At 38.3% G+C, this 13,607-nt stretch overlaps 1 protein-coding gene across 5 annotated transcripts in view; it reads left to right on the top strand.

The window, feature by feature from the left end:
* Nucleotides 1-13,607, top strand: part of zswim8 (zinc finger, SWIM-type containing 8) — a 48,949-nt gene that overhangs the window by 2,417 nt on the left and 32,925 nt on the right. For all 5 annotated transcript variants that reach the window (XR_012353767.1, XM_073834056.1, XM_073834055.1 and 2 more), the window contains exons 2-4: nt 5,845-5,998; nt 6,173-6,267; nt 9,966-10,138. Coding sequence is in view for 4 of the 5 variants with exons in the window: in XM_073834056.1 (XP_073690157.1) it covers nt 5,845-5,998; nt 6,173-6,267; nt 9,966-10,138 (422 nt within the window). In the remaining variant the exon portion in view is untranslated. The remainder of the gene's footprint in view (nt 1-5,844; nt 5,999-6,172; nt 6,268-9,965; nt 10,139-13,607) is intronic.

Genomic DNA, 13,607 nt, shown 5'->3' with positions numbered 1-13,607 from the left:
TTTTTTTTTTAAATTGAGATTTATACATCTTACATTTATACATCTGAAAGCTAAATAAGCTTTTTTATTTATGTATGGTTTGTTAGGATAGGACAATATTTAGTTGAGATACAACTATTTGAAAATCTGGAATCTTGAGGGTGCAAAAACATCTAAATTTTGAGAAAATCGGCCTTAAAGTTGTCTAAATGAAGTTCGTAGAATGCATATTACTAATCAAAAATTAAGTTTTAATATATTTATGGTAGGAAATGTTTGAAAGTATCTTCATAGAACATGATCTTTACTTAATGTCTTAATGATTTTTGGCATAAAAGAAATATATAATAATATTTTTGACCCTTACAATGTAATTTTGGATATTGCTACAATACCTGTGCTACTTACGTTTTGTGGTCCAGGGTCACATTTATTGTAAATTTTCAATGTGACTTTGTTTTGACTTGAACACCACATGTGTGTAAAATGTCTTAGGAGGTCAAAAGTAACAAGAACAAGTTACAAGAACAATTAATCTGAAAATGAAAATTCAGTCATTTAATCACCCTCATATTGTTCCAAACATGACTTATTTTCTTCGGTTCCATGCCATGAAAGCCAACTGACTCCAATGTTGTTTGAACCTCAACATTCTTCAAAATATCTTTTTTTTTAGTTCATTTTTATTCTTTTAGCTCTGGTTTAGCTTACATTTCACCCTTTTAAAAAATATTTTACAGTATCCTTCCATTTTATTCCTCTCAAAGCTGTAAATCTAGATCTTGGATGTGTTAAAATGAAGTTAGAAACAACTTTGGTCAGTCAATTCGTATTACTGCAAGTTTTTTAAACTGCTGAAACTCCTGCCCACCAAAAGCCCCGTGCTGTGCATGTGTAGAGAGAGTTGTCAGTTGTGAAGACACAGATCTGTGCAGCTGCAAATCCGTGAGCAGAGAGTGTAGCATTTGTTGGATGAGTTAAGGGAGTTTGGAAAGGGAGGCCTTGTGTGGTGTTTAGATTGAGAGCGAACGAGCGAGTGAGTGTTGTGGGGGGGTTGGGTGGAGTTGAGCAGCAGAGGGCTGTAAAAAGAGCTTTGTCTTGTGCAGGTCACTGCCTCAGAGTAGAGGATTGTGGTTAAACAAAAAAAAGAGCCCCATTTGATCAATCTGCATAATGCTGCTGATCTTGCATAGCCCAGTTTGAGACACCAAATCCCTCTGGTTTTTGTCCGAATCGCTTCTAGAAGTAAAACAGGGGTGTTTCACGTGCCCGTTTTCTTGGCGTTGGAACTGAGGGAGCACAATCGCTCAGACGTGGCTGTTTATATAGCACTCTGTGAGCCGGCTGTCTTTGTTCTGTGGTTGTTGGGCAGCGGGCGGTAGAGTTTGGAGCAGTGGGACAGACTGTCTCACCTATTCACTGCCTCACAAAAGACAAAGCTGTCTCGCAACTCCACTTCTGTTGGTCACCATGGGTTAGTCAGCCTAAACTGGCTATGAGTGTGCCACCTGATTCATTGGGATCTCACTCACACTTCTGCACATATTGTTGCTGAGCAGCTGTTTGTTGGCAGTACCTTTAATGAGTCACCTGTCCCCTGTGAAGTCGTTGTCTCTATGACTCCCACTGTCTGTCTATAACGTATTCTTGTATCTACTTGTGGTCTGGGTAATTCATCTCTAGAGTAGTTTGGCGTCTCATCTTTTGGCGGTTGGTTTTAGATTATGTGGGTGGCTGGTAATGGTGTGGTTTGCATCTACTATTTGATCATGACATTTGTTTTAATGCTTTGGTTGACAGCCGAAACACCAGGTTGTAGGTAGATTGATAACTGTAATGGTGAAATATCAAGTTGCAGGTTGACATACTTTTTTTTTGTGAAGTTAGTATTGTAGTGTTATGGTTGGCTGATTTAACCCTAGATAAAACTAAATGCACAATGTGACCCAATTTTAGTAGAATGCTCATACATAAATCAACTCTGCTGAATCTTAAAATTTAGGAGCTTTTGTTAAGTGGTTCAGTATTTTTTGTTGAGTAACATACATTGTATACACAATATTAGAAGTTCTAGCTTTTTGTTTTGCAAATTAAAAGTTTCAAATATCATTGCAGAAAAAACATACATCTTTAAACAGCAAACTGATCTCTTTCATTCCTGAATTAATCAGTGCTTTTGAAAAAAAACAAAATCAGTAGATAGAAAGATTTGGTGACTTGTTCACAGTCAGTTGTTTAATTCCTAAACGATTCAGCATGTTTGAATGAGTCTGTTGAATGAGTGATGAATTTAGTGTGTTAAGAGCACTAAGTTTTGTCTTGTATCAGACCTGGGACAGTCTTGAGCAAGGGCTTCTTGTCGTGTGCATATGCTCTTAAAGATCAGAAAAAAAAAAGTTTAAGTTTTCGTAGCCAAAAGATGATAATGTGAAGAATTGGTGGTTAAAATAATTTTTTCCACAATACTACAGCAATACAGAAAACGTAAATCTTTTTGACTCCCTGATGAAGGCTACGTTGCCGAAACGTTTTTCTGTTTTTTGAAAGGTTTAATGTGACCAAGCCGCTACAATAAAGGCTTTTTAACTTTTTCTGTATGAGAGTACCTTGGAGTTCCTCTTGCTTTTACCACAGTGATACATTTCGAGAAACTTCCTTTATTTAGACAAACAAGCGTTTTCAATTGAGTGCTGAAAATATCAAGGTTTTTGTGCTAATATGCAATGGATACCTAGTGCAGCTTTAAGTTTCCACCTAAATAGGTCTTACCGAAATAGTTCTGATAATTCACTGTGAACCCACTATTTCCTAAGAATGTGTTGATTTAATGTAGGCTGTCATTGTACTTATTACTTCGTTTAATAATAATGTAACTTAGATATATTTTGGTTTACAAACTGTATTGTTTCATCAGTTAGTCATGTTAGCACTTGGCTTACATCCATCATTATTGTTTTGTGAAGTGTTTACAGTTTAGCAGCTAAACTTTAGCTGTTGGCACGCTTGCATTGTATACAGAAAGACCAATCACAACAGACTTGGCCAGCTGACCAATCAGCAGAGTAGGCTTATGGAAGGAAGGGGATTACCAACCCTAAGCTCAAACTGCTTTGAACAAATAGTTTCGAAATCATTGCAACATGATGCTAATAATAAATGGAAAGTTAACTTGTGAACTTCAAGTGTGTCCTTAATGTTTTATAGTAACCCTTTTATAAAAACAGAAGGCATAGTTCACCCAAGAAAGAAAATTACCCCATGATTTACTCACCCTCAAGCCATTCTAGGAGTATATGACTTTCTTTTTTCAGACAAATACAATCAGTTATATTAAAAATGTCCTTGCTCTTCCAAGCTTTATAATGGCATTGGATGGCTGTTGAAATTTTAGAACAAAGTAAAGTGTATCTATCAATTATAAAAAGTATTCCACATGGCTCCCAGGTTTAATAAAGGCCTTCGGAAGTGAATCAATGCATTCACATTCACGAGAAAGTGGCGTTCCAGGAGATGATGTAGATGTAGATATAAGCCAAAAGGAGAGGTTTTCCTTTGCTGTAAACAAAACTTGATCCTCACGAGACTTCTTAGAGGAGCTACGCCTACGTCATCCGCTGAAATGCCACTCTCTTGTGAATGCGTGTACATCAGTTAGTGGAAGCTAGTGATTGCGGTTTATAAAGTTTTAAATATGTATATTTTTTCTTACACAAATGCATCGATTTGCTTCAGAAGGCCTTTATTAAACCCACTGAGCTGAGTGGAGTACTTTTTATGATAGATGGATGCACTTTATTTTGCGTCAATCTCAACCACCTTTCACTACTATTATAAAGCTTGGAAGAGCCAGGACATTTTTAATAAAACTCTTTGTATTCGTCTGAAAGAAGAAAGTCCTATACACCTAGGATGGCTTGAGGGGTGGGTAAATCATTTGGGTGAACTATGCCTTTAAGGGCTGTGCTAATATACTAGCTTAGTCCGGTTTAAAGTTGTTATTAGTCATAATATAATGGATTGAAAAATGTAGCATGGCTTCATGCGAGATCTCCATGTGGTGGTTGTATAGTGTTATAGTGACAGTGTATCAGTGCAGTGTCTGCGTGAGTGTAATGTGAGATTCAGCTCTAAGGTGACCGAGTGCAGTGGATTACAGTTCCATTGCCCAAAGCTCTGTTATGATAATGACCTCCTGATGTTGGTGTTCGTTTCAGATAGATCTTGCTAATATCTAATGAGATAAGTATGTCACTACGGCCCTGCGGCTCAATGTAGAAAGTTTCATTATATCCACCGCCACTGAAACCTGTGTCTGAGTTCACTTTAGGCTGTAGGCACAAATATTCAGTTGATCTTGAAGGAGTGTCTTTTAGTCTGAGTGTTTTTCGTTCTTACAGCCTGGCCACTCTTATCATTGTCTGAAGGAAATTGGTGACTTGAATCCAGGACCCTGCAGGATACTGGACCCCCCCCCCCCACACACACCCCTCTCAGTGGAGAGCATTTAGTCCCAGTTGGCAGCTGTCCTGTTTTCTCTCTGTTTAGCCTTGAGTGTATATGAACAGTCTGGTTTACAACAAAATAGGTTGCCTGAGGTCTTGAACCTCACTTCTCAGTCTTGTTCCCGCCGTTTCAAAATGAGACGTTTGAACTGCAGCCATCTATGTGACTATTGTTCAGCTATTTGCCTGTAATGCCAAATATTTTTGATTGTTTAATGTAGAGTGGCTGAGACCGGAAAGTAATGATTTTATCACCCTACTGATCAAGGCCTGTTCACACCGACATGAAAATTTGGTTGATTCAGTCCAGTTCTGGATTCATTAGCCGGGTTTCCATCCAAAGTTGCGAATTTAACTTATGCGCAAAATTGGAATATCGCATAAAGCATTTGCGAGTAAACTCCATTTCCATCTAACAAGTCAAAGAGAACAAAATCGTCACTTCCTGATAAACTGGTACTATATATCACTAATAAAGTAGGAGAAGCCACTGAATATAATCAATATTATATATAATAAATAACTTGCGACCTCGGAGCGAGCAGACAAAATGCAGTAAATGCGGTCGTTGCTTTTAGAGGTGGATGACCGCTGTTTGGGAACGCAGTCTTGTAAGACAGTTTCTGGAAGCAATTATACATTTTATGCTTGGGCATTTCAGAATGACCATAGCAACATTTCAGATGCTGTGGAACAAGATTGGTCCACTGGTTAGTCAGGGTTTGCTGTCCCATAACACAAAGTCACATGTTTTTCTTTGATGCAAATGGAGGAATTTATTCGGCAAATGCGTTTCCATCTCCCATTATTTGCATTAATACTTTTTGCACAAGTCAAAAACCACCTGAAGCGAGCGTAAAAACTTTTTTGCGAATTAATGGATTTTTATTCTAAATGTGCATAAAAAAACAGGGTGTTGGAAACATAGCTATCGTCTGCTATTTACTGTCGCTTGGCAAAATAGCGCCACCAAGTCATAATTGTATCTAATAGCAGAGAAAAAAATTGTAATTATTTCCCAAATAATTACAAAGAAACAGCAAGTAGCACATTGAAAAGCACAAATCTTATTGGTTGGCCTGTTTTCTTTGCAGTGCAATTGAAAAGAGATTAGAACTAAAATAAAATAAACCTGTCACATTCACTGTGTGGAGCTGTCAGTCTCAGTCTGAATAGGCACTTTAATAGCCGTTTATTCAAATTATAGTGTTTATAACAGAATTTTCCATACTGAGTATTTGTCTTATTGTAATCACACCTTCAGATTGCTGGTAAACATCCATTGATGCTGTTAATTTAACTTGTTAAGCCTGAAGCTTACCTGCAATGGAAAGAGTAAATCAGATATCACTTCTTTTCTTAGATGGACAAGTCATCCCTCTGGTGGAGCTGTCTGCCAAGCAGGTGGCGTTCCATATTCCATTTGAGGTGGTGGAAAAGGTCTATCCTCCTGTTCCCGAGCAGCTGCAATTGCGGATTGCCTACTGGAGCTTCCCAGAGAACGAAGAGGACATCAGGTGAAAGTCTTGTAGTAGCTAATATATTATCAGCCTTTGCTTTTAAATGTTTGTGATTTACCTTTACAATTAATCAGATTACCCAGTGAGTTAGTAGAATGTCCATTAAGATTTATGTGGCAGGGTGACCTGTTGAATGCTCTGGTTACTTTTTTCTTCTCTTCGATCTTGCAGATTATACTCCTGTTTGGCCAACGGCAGCCCTGATGAGTTCCAGCGTGGCGAGCAGCTTTATAGAGTGAGGGCTGTGAAAGACCCTCTGCAGATAGGTGAGAATTCAAAGACAATCCCACATTTACCATGGCAGAAGTGCTGTGTTTTTGACCGAAAGCTGTTTTGCTGCATTGAACACTTTTTTTAGGATGCAGATTTTAAAATGGCATTTTAAATAAGGCAACGTTGTGTTTAAAGCCATTTCAGCCCTGAGGTGCTGGTCTTTGGCTCTGACGTGCCATGTCTTCATATGGCCTAAGAGAAAACCAGAAGCATGGCACATAAGGCTAAGTGTATGTGTGAGTTATTTGAGCTCTGGCTGTGTGAATGAATGCTGTTGTTGGAAGCAGTGGGCCGTACAGCAGCAGAGGGAAATCATGATGCAGCGGGCCCAAGCCTGACCTATCCCGTGCACACGCACACACCCTCCAGAGGTCTGCCTGCGTGCTTATTCACAGGGTGTTTAAACTCCCCTTAGAGTGTAGACAAAAGGATAAAAAATGTTTTAAACATAACTATAAACTCTGTCAATTAATTCATATGCAGTGCTCGAAAAAGGGGTTGGACTTTGTTGACAGTCCAGTGACCAGGCTTTTAGCACCCTTCGCCGGGAGTTTGATCTGACTAGTCATAACGCTGAATCCACCATTTTGTTTGACAAACAATCCAGAGAGGAAAGTTAATAGATGTCAGTGGAGTCGAACTTGAAAATGGTGTGTTGACATCCTTCCGTGTTTGAGCTGACGTACCATCTGATGTTCTTTCATGTGTATTTCATGCTATAACTAGCAGGAAGAGATCGATTCACACTTAAACCACTAGAACTGAAGCACTTCAGCCATCTGTGACATTAAAAAGCCCCAAAAATGTTATGTATCGTTTGAATTTCTTTAAAAAAAAAAAAAAAGACACAGATTTACAAGCTGAGACTTTAGCCCCGTTTCCAACCCGTGAACTAGGGACTTTGGAGCGGTAGCAGAAACCAGGATCTAAATAAAATTCTGGGTAAAAAAATTGCCCCTAAGAAAGTCCCTGCTCGCAAGGTAGTACTTTTTCAAAGATCCTGAACTTTCAGGAGTGGGACTTGGGTGCTGAACATGCTGATTGGTTGAGTTCACACAGCAATGTATTTCAACCACGATTTATTCGCATAATTTAAATATTACTGTTATTGTGTCATGAAATGTTGTTTTAAGATCTGGGCGCTCAGTGCTTATGTATCCTGCTGAGAGCACCCCAACTCGGCTAGTCCTTCTGACATTTACTGCTGGCTCTGATGTAGTGGTTAAACATGAGATAAAATTAATTTTGGGTAAATCTAACAGGTAATCTTTGGTGTCATGAATCTATTATTTGTTCCAGGTCATATAGTTTTGGCTGGCTTTCGTAACTTTATATATATATGAATTTATATATAACTTTATTAAAATGAAAATTAAAGCAAGCAATGCTGTGAGATATATAATTTTGAGGCAGTGGTGTTTGATTATCATATTTCGTCTTATTGTAAATACAGTGAGGAAAATTGAAGTAGCCAAGGCGAGCTGACTAACGTTATCAAGTACGCTGTCTATTTGCAGAATTACACTCCTGAGTCGAACTTGCGAGGTCCGAACTACCAAGAACATAAGTCTAAAAGTCGCATGCAGTCCTATGTCACCAGATTTGCTTTATCTTCATGGTACTTTAGACTGCGATGGAAATGCAGACAATAACATGTCTGGGAAAAATGTGTTCCTGGTAAAAAAAAAATTCCTGGGACAAATTGTTCCTGGTATTTTTGGTGGAAAAGCGGCTTTTGTTTAATACCAAAAGTAACCTGCTATGTATCTGCGATGTTTGGCTCAGCGGCACAGGAATAGATAATCTCTTCCTCTTTACTACTAGTTATAGCATGAAATAAGCATGAATGAACATTAGAGTTATGTTGTCTTAACCGTGGAATAACAACAATATACCATAGTCCACTGACATTAGAGAGACATCTAACTCTCCTGTTTGGGATGTTTGTCAAACAAAATGCCAGATTCTGCATTATGATTGGTCAGATTGCCTGTCAATCAAACTCCTGGCAAAGGTTGAAATCCTGCCCTACTTTCCAAAAGCCATTTCACTCGGGCAACACAATAGGGAAGAAAAGGCTATTGCAACTTCCGTTTCATGCTGAATTCTGATCTGCAGTTGTTTGTATGGCCATAAATGAGATATACAAAAGAAATATCTTTGTATCACCTCCATTTTTGGCAATATCTTGTTCAACCTGCTCTCTGGATATTTTTTCAAGATTAGCGGTGAGTTATTAAATGAGTCAGTTGCTTCAGGGTAAGATGTGTCAACAGTTGTAAAAAATAATAGTCATCTTGCTGTTTAATCATCTTGCCTTTTGAGAAGGTAAATGTCCAACTAGCTTGTTTTTCGAAAGCATATTTCATGTTTTGGTTGTATTTTGAACACTCTAAGTGCCTGGTTCCTCTGATTTATGTGTTTAATGTGTGGTAAGACATTTTAGGGGGGTTTTGGTCAATTATAAGATACTGAAAATTTCCTCGAAACCCAAAAAAAAACGTCCTCCTCTAACTGCCCTGGCTAATCAGTGACCACCCATCGCACTGACCTCCCAACTGCCCATCAAGGCCAAATCAAACCTTCTCACTTACTCCACCAGAGTGGAGCCAGAACGGTCTGACACAAAACAGCTGCACCTAAAAGGGAAGTGCTTCCAAAACTCTTCCCTTTGCACTTTGTTTAACCTCATAGTGAGAATACAATGCTAAATCTCCAAGGATCAGCCTTCACACAACATGTCCAAACTCCCTGGTTGCTGCTACAGACTTATTAGTCTGTTCAACAGAATTGCTGCATTGCCTTCTGGGATATGAGTCAGGTAGACTATTCAGACGCTTAATCGTTTATGGTGCATGTGAGGTAAATGATCAGTTTAATGAGAGTTTTCAGCTGTGTATTTTACGTCACTGCCCAAATACAGCCCAATATTATATTCTTTCGTGATGTGTAACTGGTGACAACCCAGTGACATTTGCAGTCATAATGTGCTTATTGGCCCAGGCAGCAGTTCACTAAATTAAAGAAAGACACAGTTTTATACAAATAATCAAGATTGATTATTAAATTCTTTGGGCCTTTTGTTTTAGCCGGGACAGCTGACAAGAGAATGTGGGTCAGGAATAAAGGAATAGAAGGGTGCTTTTGGCACTAACAGGTAGACTGAAAAAAAGAGGCGGTGTAGTAGAGTTGGCTTGAGGAGGCCAGTTGAATTTGGAACAGGAGCTATAAGCTGAAACTACCCACCACCCCCACCTCTGCTCTTACTGGCCAGAGGAGCGCTGGTCGCTGTCCAGTGGTTAAAGCTTTTGGCCAACCCCCTACACTCAAGTCTCCACACACACATTTGGACTCTGTTTCCTTCTCTCTCTCCATCTCAGATGTCTTTAATTTCCTGTATGGTCTGTGTACAGTGCAGTTGCTGTTATATCATTTAGTCCTACAGTCAGCAAACTTCCTCAGCCTATTTAAGCATTAATGTTTCCAATTTTTTTGCATTGGGTGCAAATATAATAATGTAAGTTATTTATTTTTGTTTTATAGCATGCAGAAAAGCTAAAAATGGCCTGTTTTAAGAATAATCAGTCTAAAAACAAAGCCAATGTTTACACAGCTGTAAGAAGAATGTGAACTAATTTTGAGTTCAAATGTGTTACCACAGACTGACAGGCTTTTTTGTTTTCTCAAACAGGTTTCCACCTCAGTGCCACAGTAGTGTCGCCCCAGGCTGGCCAATCAAAAGGAGCCTACAATGTGGCTGTAATGTTTGACCGCTGCCGCATCACTTCCTGCAGCTGTACCTGTGGAGCAGGAGCCAAGTGGTGTGCCCACGTTGTGGCCCTCTGCCTCTTCAGAATTCACAATGTAAGACATTTTCGATACACATAATGCCCTCTTGTTAGGGATACAAAGTATATATATAAAAAACGTTTTTTAGTAAAAATAAATGGTAAAAACCTGATATCATTTAGCTTTACATTTTTCTCTTCATGAAAATAGCCACAAAAGCTGCCAAGGCATTAAACACAAAAATATATATATAAAATAGCAATATTATGAAATATTATTGCAATTTAAAATATAATTTTCTATATTAATATACTTTTAAATAGGGATGCACGATATTTATTGGACAGATAAATTATCGACCGATATGGGTAAAAATTACGTCATTTTTATTGCTCCGATAAATAAATGAAATCCGATCCGATAAAGTACTCTTGCTGATAAATCAATCAGTCAGTCTGGTTTATCTGAGATTCATCTGTTTTCCGACTGCAGCTGTAAACTGTAGTGACTCTCGGAGTTTGTCGCGTTTAATACGTCATCATCTGTGTCGTCATCATCGTCTTCGCCGGTCTGGAAGTTTTTCACGGAGGCAGAGGAGGACAATGCTATTGTTATTTGCAACACGTTTAGCAAGGATTCTGAGAGGAGGTAAAAAGCCGTCAAGTTTTAACACAAGAAATCTCACTTCAGAGGTCGACATCGCGGTGAATCTGTTTTAGGGGCCGTTTACATGTCGCGCCTAAAAACGCGTGGAAAACACTAGGTGCGCCGCTTTCTCTTTCTTTCCAAACCGCTCTGTAGCCTGCTCTGCTGTGGCGTCTGCCGTTGCTAAGCAACCATGACCTGCGCTCTCCATAAAGACGCGGAAGTTTCAGCAAAGGATAAATGGATTTTCAGCATTAAAAATCGCTTGCAGTAGCTCTGTTATTAAATTCATTTAAAAATGGTTATTCCATTACAGCTATGATAAGCAGTTTCTCCACTTTGGCAGTGCTTTCAATGTTATTAAGGGAACGGGTTAAGCTGATTGGTTGGTTCATGTCATATGACCTGCGTTGGGCTTGCGGCATTCTGAAAAGTTGAGATGTTTTTATCTCGATTCTGATGTTTTATTCCCCGCCTTGTACGATTTGGTTGCTGCACACATTCATAATATGATCAATAAGAAGCTTTAACGGACATTAGGACATCGGACGTTACTCCATGATGCACTTTTCATTTTTTCCAGGTTGACAAATGTCAAAGCATTTTATTTATTTAGAAATGTGGTGCCTTACACAAAAAATAAAAACATTTTTGAAGAGTCAGGACTGATGTTTGCTATGATTGTTAGACCCAGATATATACAGTAATATACATTTCATTAGTTTATCTCAGATTATGTATTCTCCTGGGTGCACAAAATTATCATATAAAAATATGAACGTATCGGTATCGACCACAAGAAGGACTTAATTATCGGCTATCGGTATCGGTAAAGAAATTTCATATTGTGCATCCCTACTTTTAAATATAATTTATTTCTGTGATGCAAAGCGATGAAGAAACATTTATCAGCCTTTACTCCAGTCTTCAGTGTCACACTATTCTTCAGAAATCTTTCTAATATGCTAATTTAGTATCAATATTACCAATTTTCAACCAATTTTGAAATTTTTTACCAATTTTATTACCAATCCAAATTTAATTGAATTTTGACCCATACAATGTATTTTGGCTATTGCTACAAGTATAAACTATATTGCCAAAAGTATTGGGACACCCCGTTCTAATGAACAGGTTTGACTACTGTGGTAATTTTCATGAATACAAATCCTAATGTTTAAGCATATGATGATATTCTAGGGAATTGTGTTCTTCTAACAGTTTGTACAGAACCCTTTTCTATTCTAAAATGACAATGTTTAAAAAGAAATGATTGATGCAGTCAGTGTGGAAGAACTTGACTGGTCTGCAGAAAGCAAAGTCCTAATGCCAGCTGAACATCACTGGAGTGACTTTAAATGCAGACTTTGAGCCAAAAACTCATCACCAAACACCAATGACTTGTAACTATGGGTACAGTCATTTTTGACAGTTCCAAAACGGTTGCAACAGAGATGGAAATGCAATTTATAAATACATGAATTGTTTCCATCTTTGTTGCCACAGTTTTGAAAGTGCCTTTTTCTTTTCTAAAGAAGGGGTATGTACAAGTCATTGGTGTTTGGTGATGAGTATTTGGCTCAAGGTCTGGATTTAAAGTCACACCAGAGGTGTTTAGCTGATATTAGGACCAGTGAAGTTCTTCCACACTGACTGAATCAATCATTTCTTTTTGAACCTTGCCTTATACACAAAGGTATTGTCATGTTAGACTTAAACAGGGTCCTGTCAAAACTGTTGCTGTAAAATTAGAAACACACAATCCCCTAGAATATCATTATATGCTTAAACATTAAGATTTGTACTCATGGAAATGACTAAATTAGTCAAATCTGTTGATTAGAAGGGTGTGTACCACAACTTTTGGCAATATAGTGTACCTGTGCTACCTAAGACCTTTTTGTAGTCCAGGGTCACATTTTATTTGATATTATTTATGTAAATTTGTTTTATTTGTTTTGATATATTTACAGAATAAAATGGAATTTTAGTAACTCTTAACATTTAAAATAATCGTCTTAGAATTTTTAAATCATTTTTCTAGTGTTTATCTTGTATTTGTTCCGCAATTTCTGCAAAATACCTTTCCAGTGATGCTGGAATTTGGTCTGCGGCAAAATACAGAGTTTAAAACACAAAAGCATATTTTAATGTGCTTGTTTATGAACTAACACTGCAAATCCATTTGTAGCATCGTTGAAAAATTTCCCACTAAACCAACTACTTAAGGCAACAGTTCTCAATGTATCTGAGAACAACAAGAACACATGCATTTTAATGTGCACAATGGCCTGGTTCAGATGGACATATCTGTGGGGAAGCTTGCACATACAGCACATGCACGATCAGTCTCAAGGTTTCTATCTGTGCGGAGTGACCGTGGGCGTGAGAGCACTGAGAAGCTTTTGATTAGGTTTGATGCCTCCCTGTGGAGTCAGGAGGGTGGAGGAAAGGATCTGCACTGCTGTGATATCCCACCCCCCCGTAGGAGGGCCTGCCACAGTCAGATAGACCCAGCGGCCCGGGCCGTGGGTGGCGTTTAGCATTTGCATGTGGGCTTTGTCTTCTGCTTTCTGCTGCTGGGGGAAATTATAGCAAACTTATTTTGCATAAACTTTTTCTGGCATGTTTGGTTGTAAATAACAAATACACACTTCTCCTGTTTGCTTTCTTGTAAAATATTATAGATATCTACTGCTTTTGTTAATGATGTTGTAAAATTGAAAAAGGAGAGAGTACGACAGAATAAGACTTAAGACTTTGCAACGTGACACTTGCCCATATTTGTAGGTTAGGTGTCTCTTGGCAAACAGCTTTGAGTATGTATCATTTTAATGCACTTATCTTATTGTGCAGTCCTGTCTGTTGCAAACAGCTGTGGTGTTTATTCTGCTATTGT

This window comes from Garra rufa, chromosome 2, assembly GCF_049309525.1.
Source record: "Garra rufa chromosome 2, GarRuf1.0, whole genome shotgun sequence".
Classification (NCBI taxonomy): domain Eukaryota; kingdom Metazoa; phylum Chordata; class Actinopteri; order Cypriniformes; family Cyprinidae; genus Garra; species Garra rufa.
This window is presented reverse-complemented; position numbering and strand designations above follow the sequence as displayed.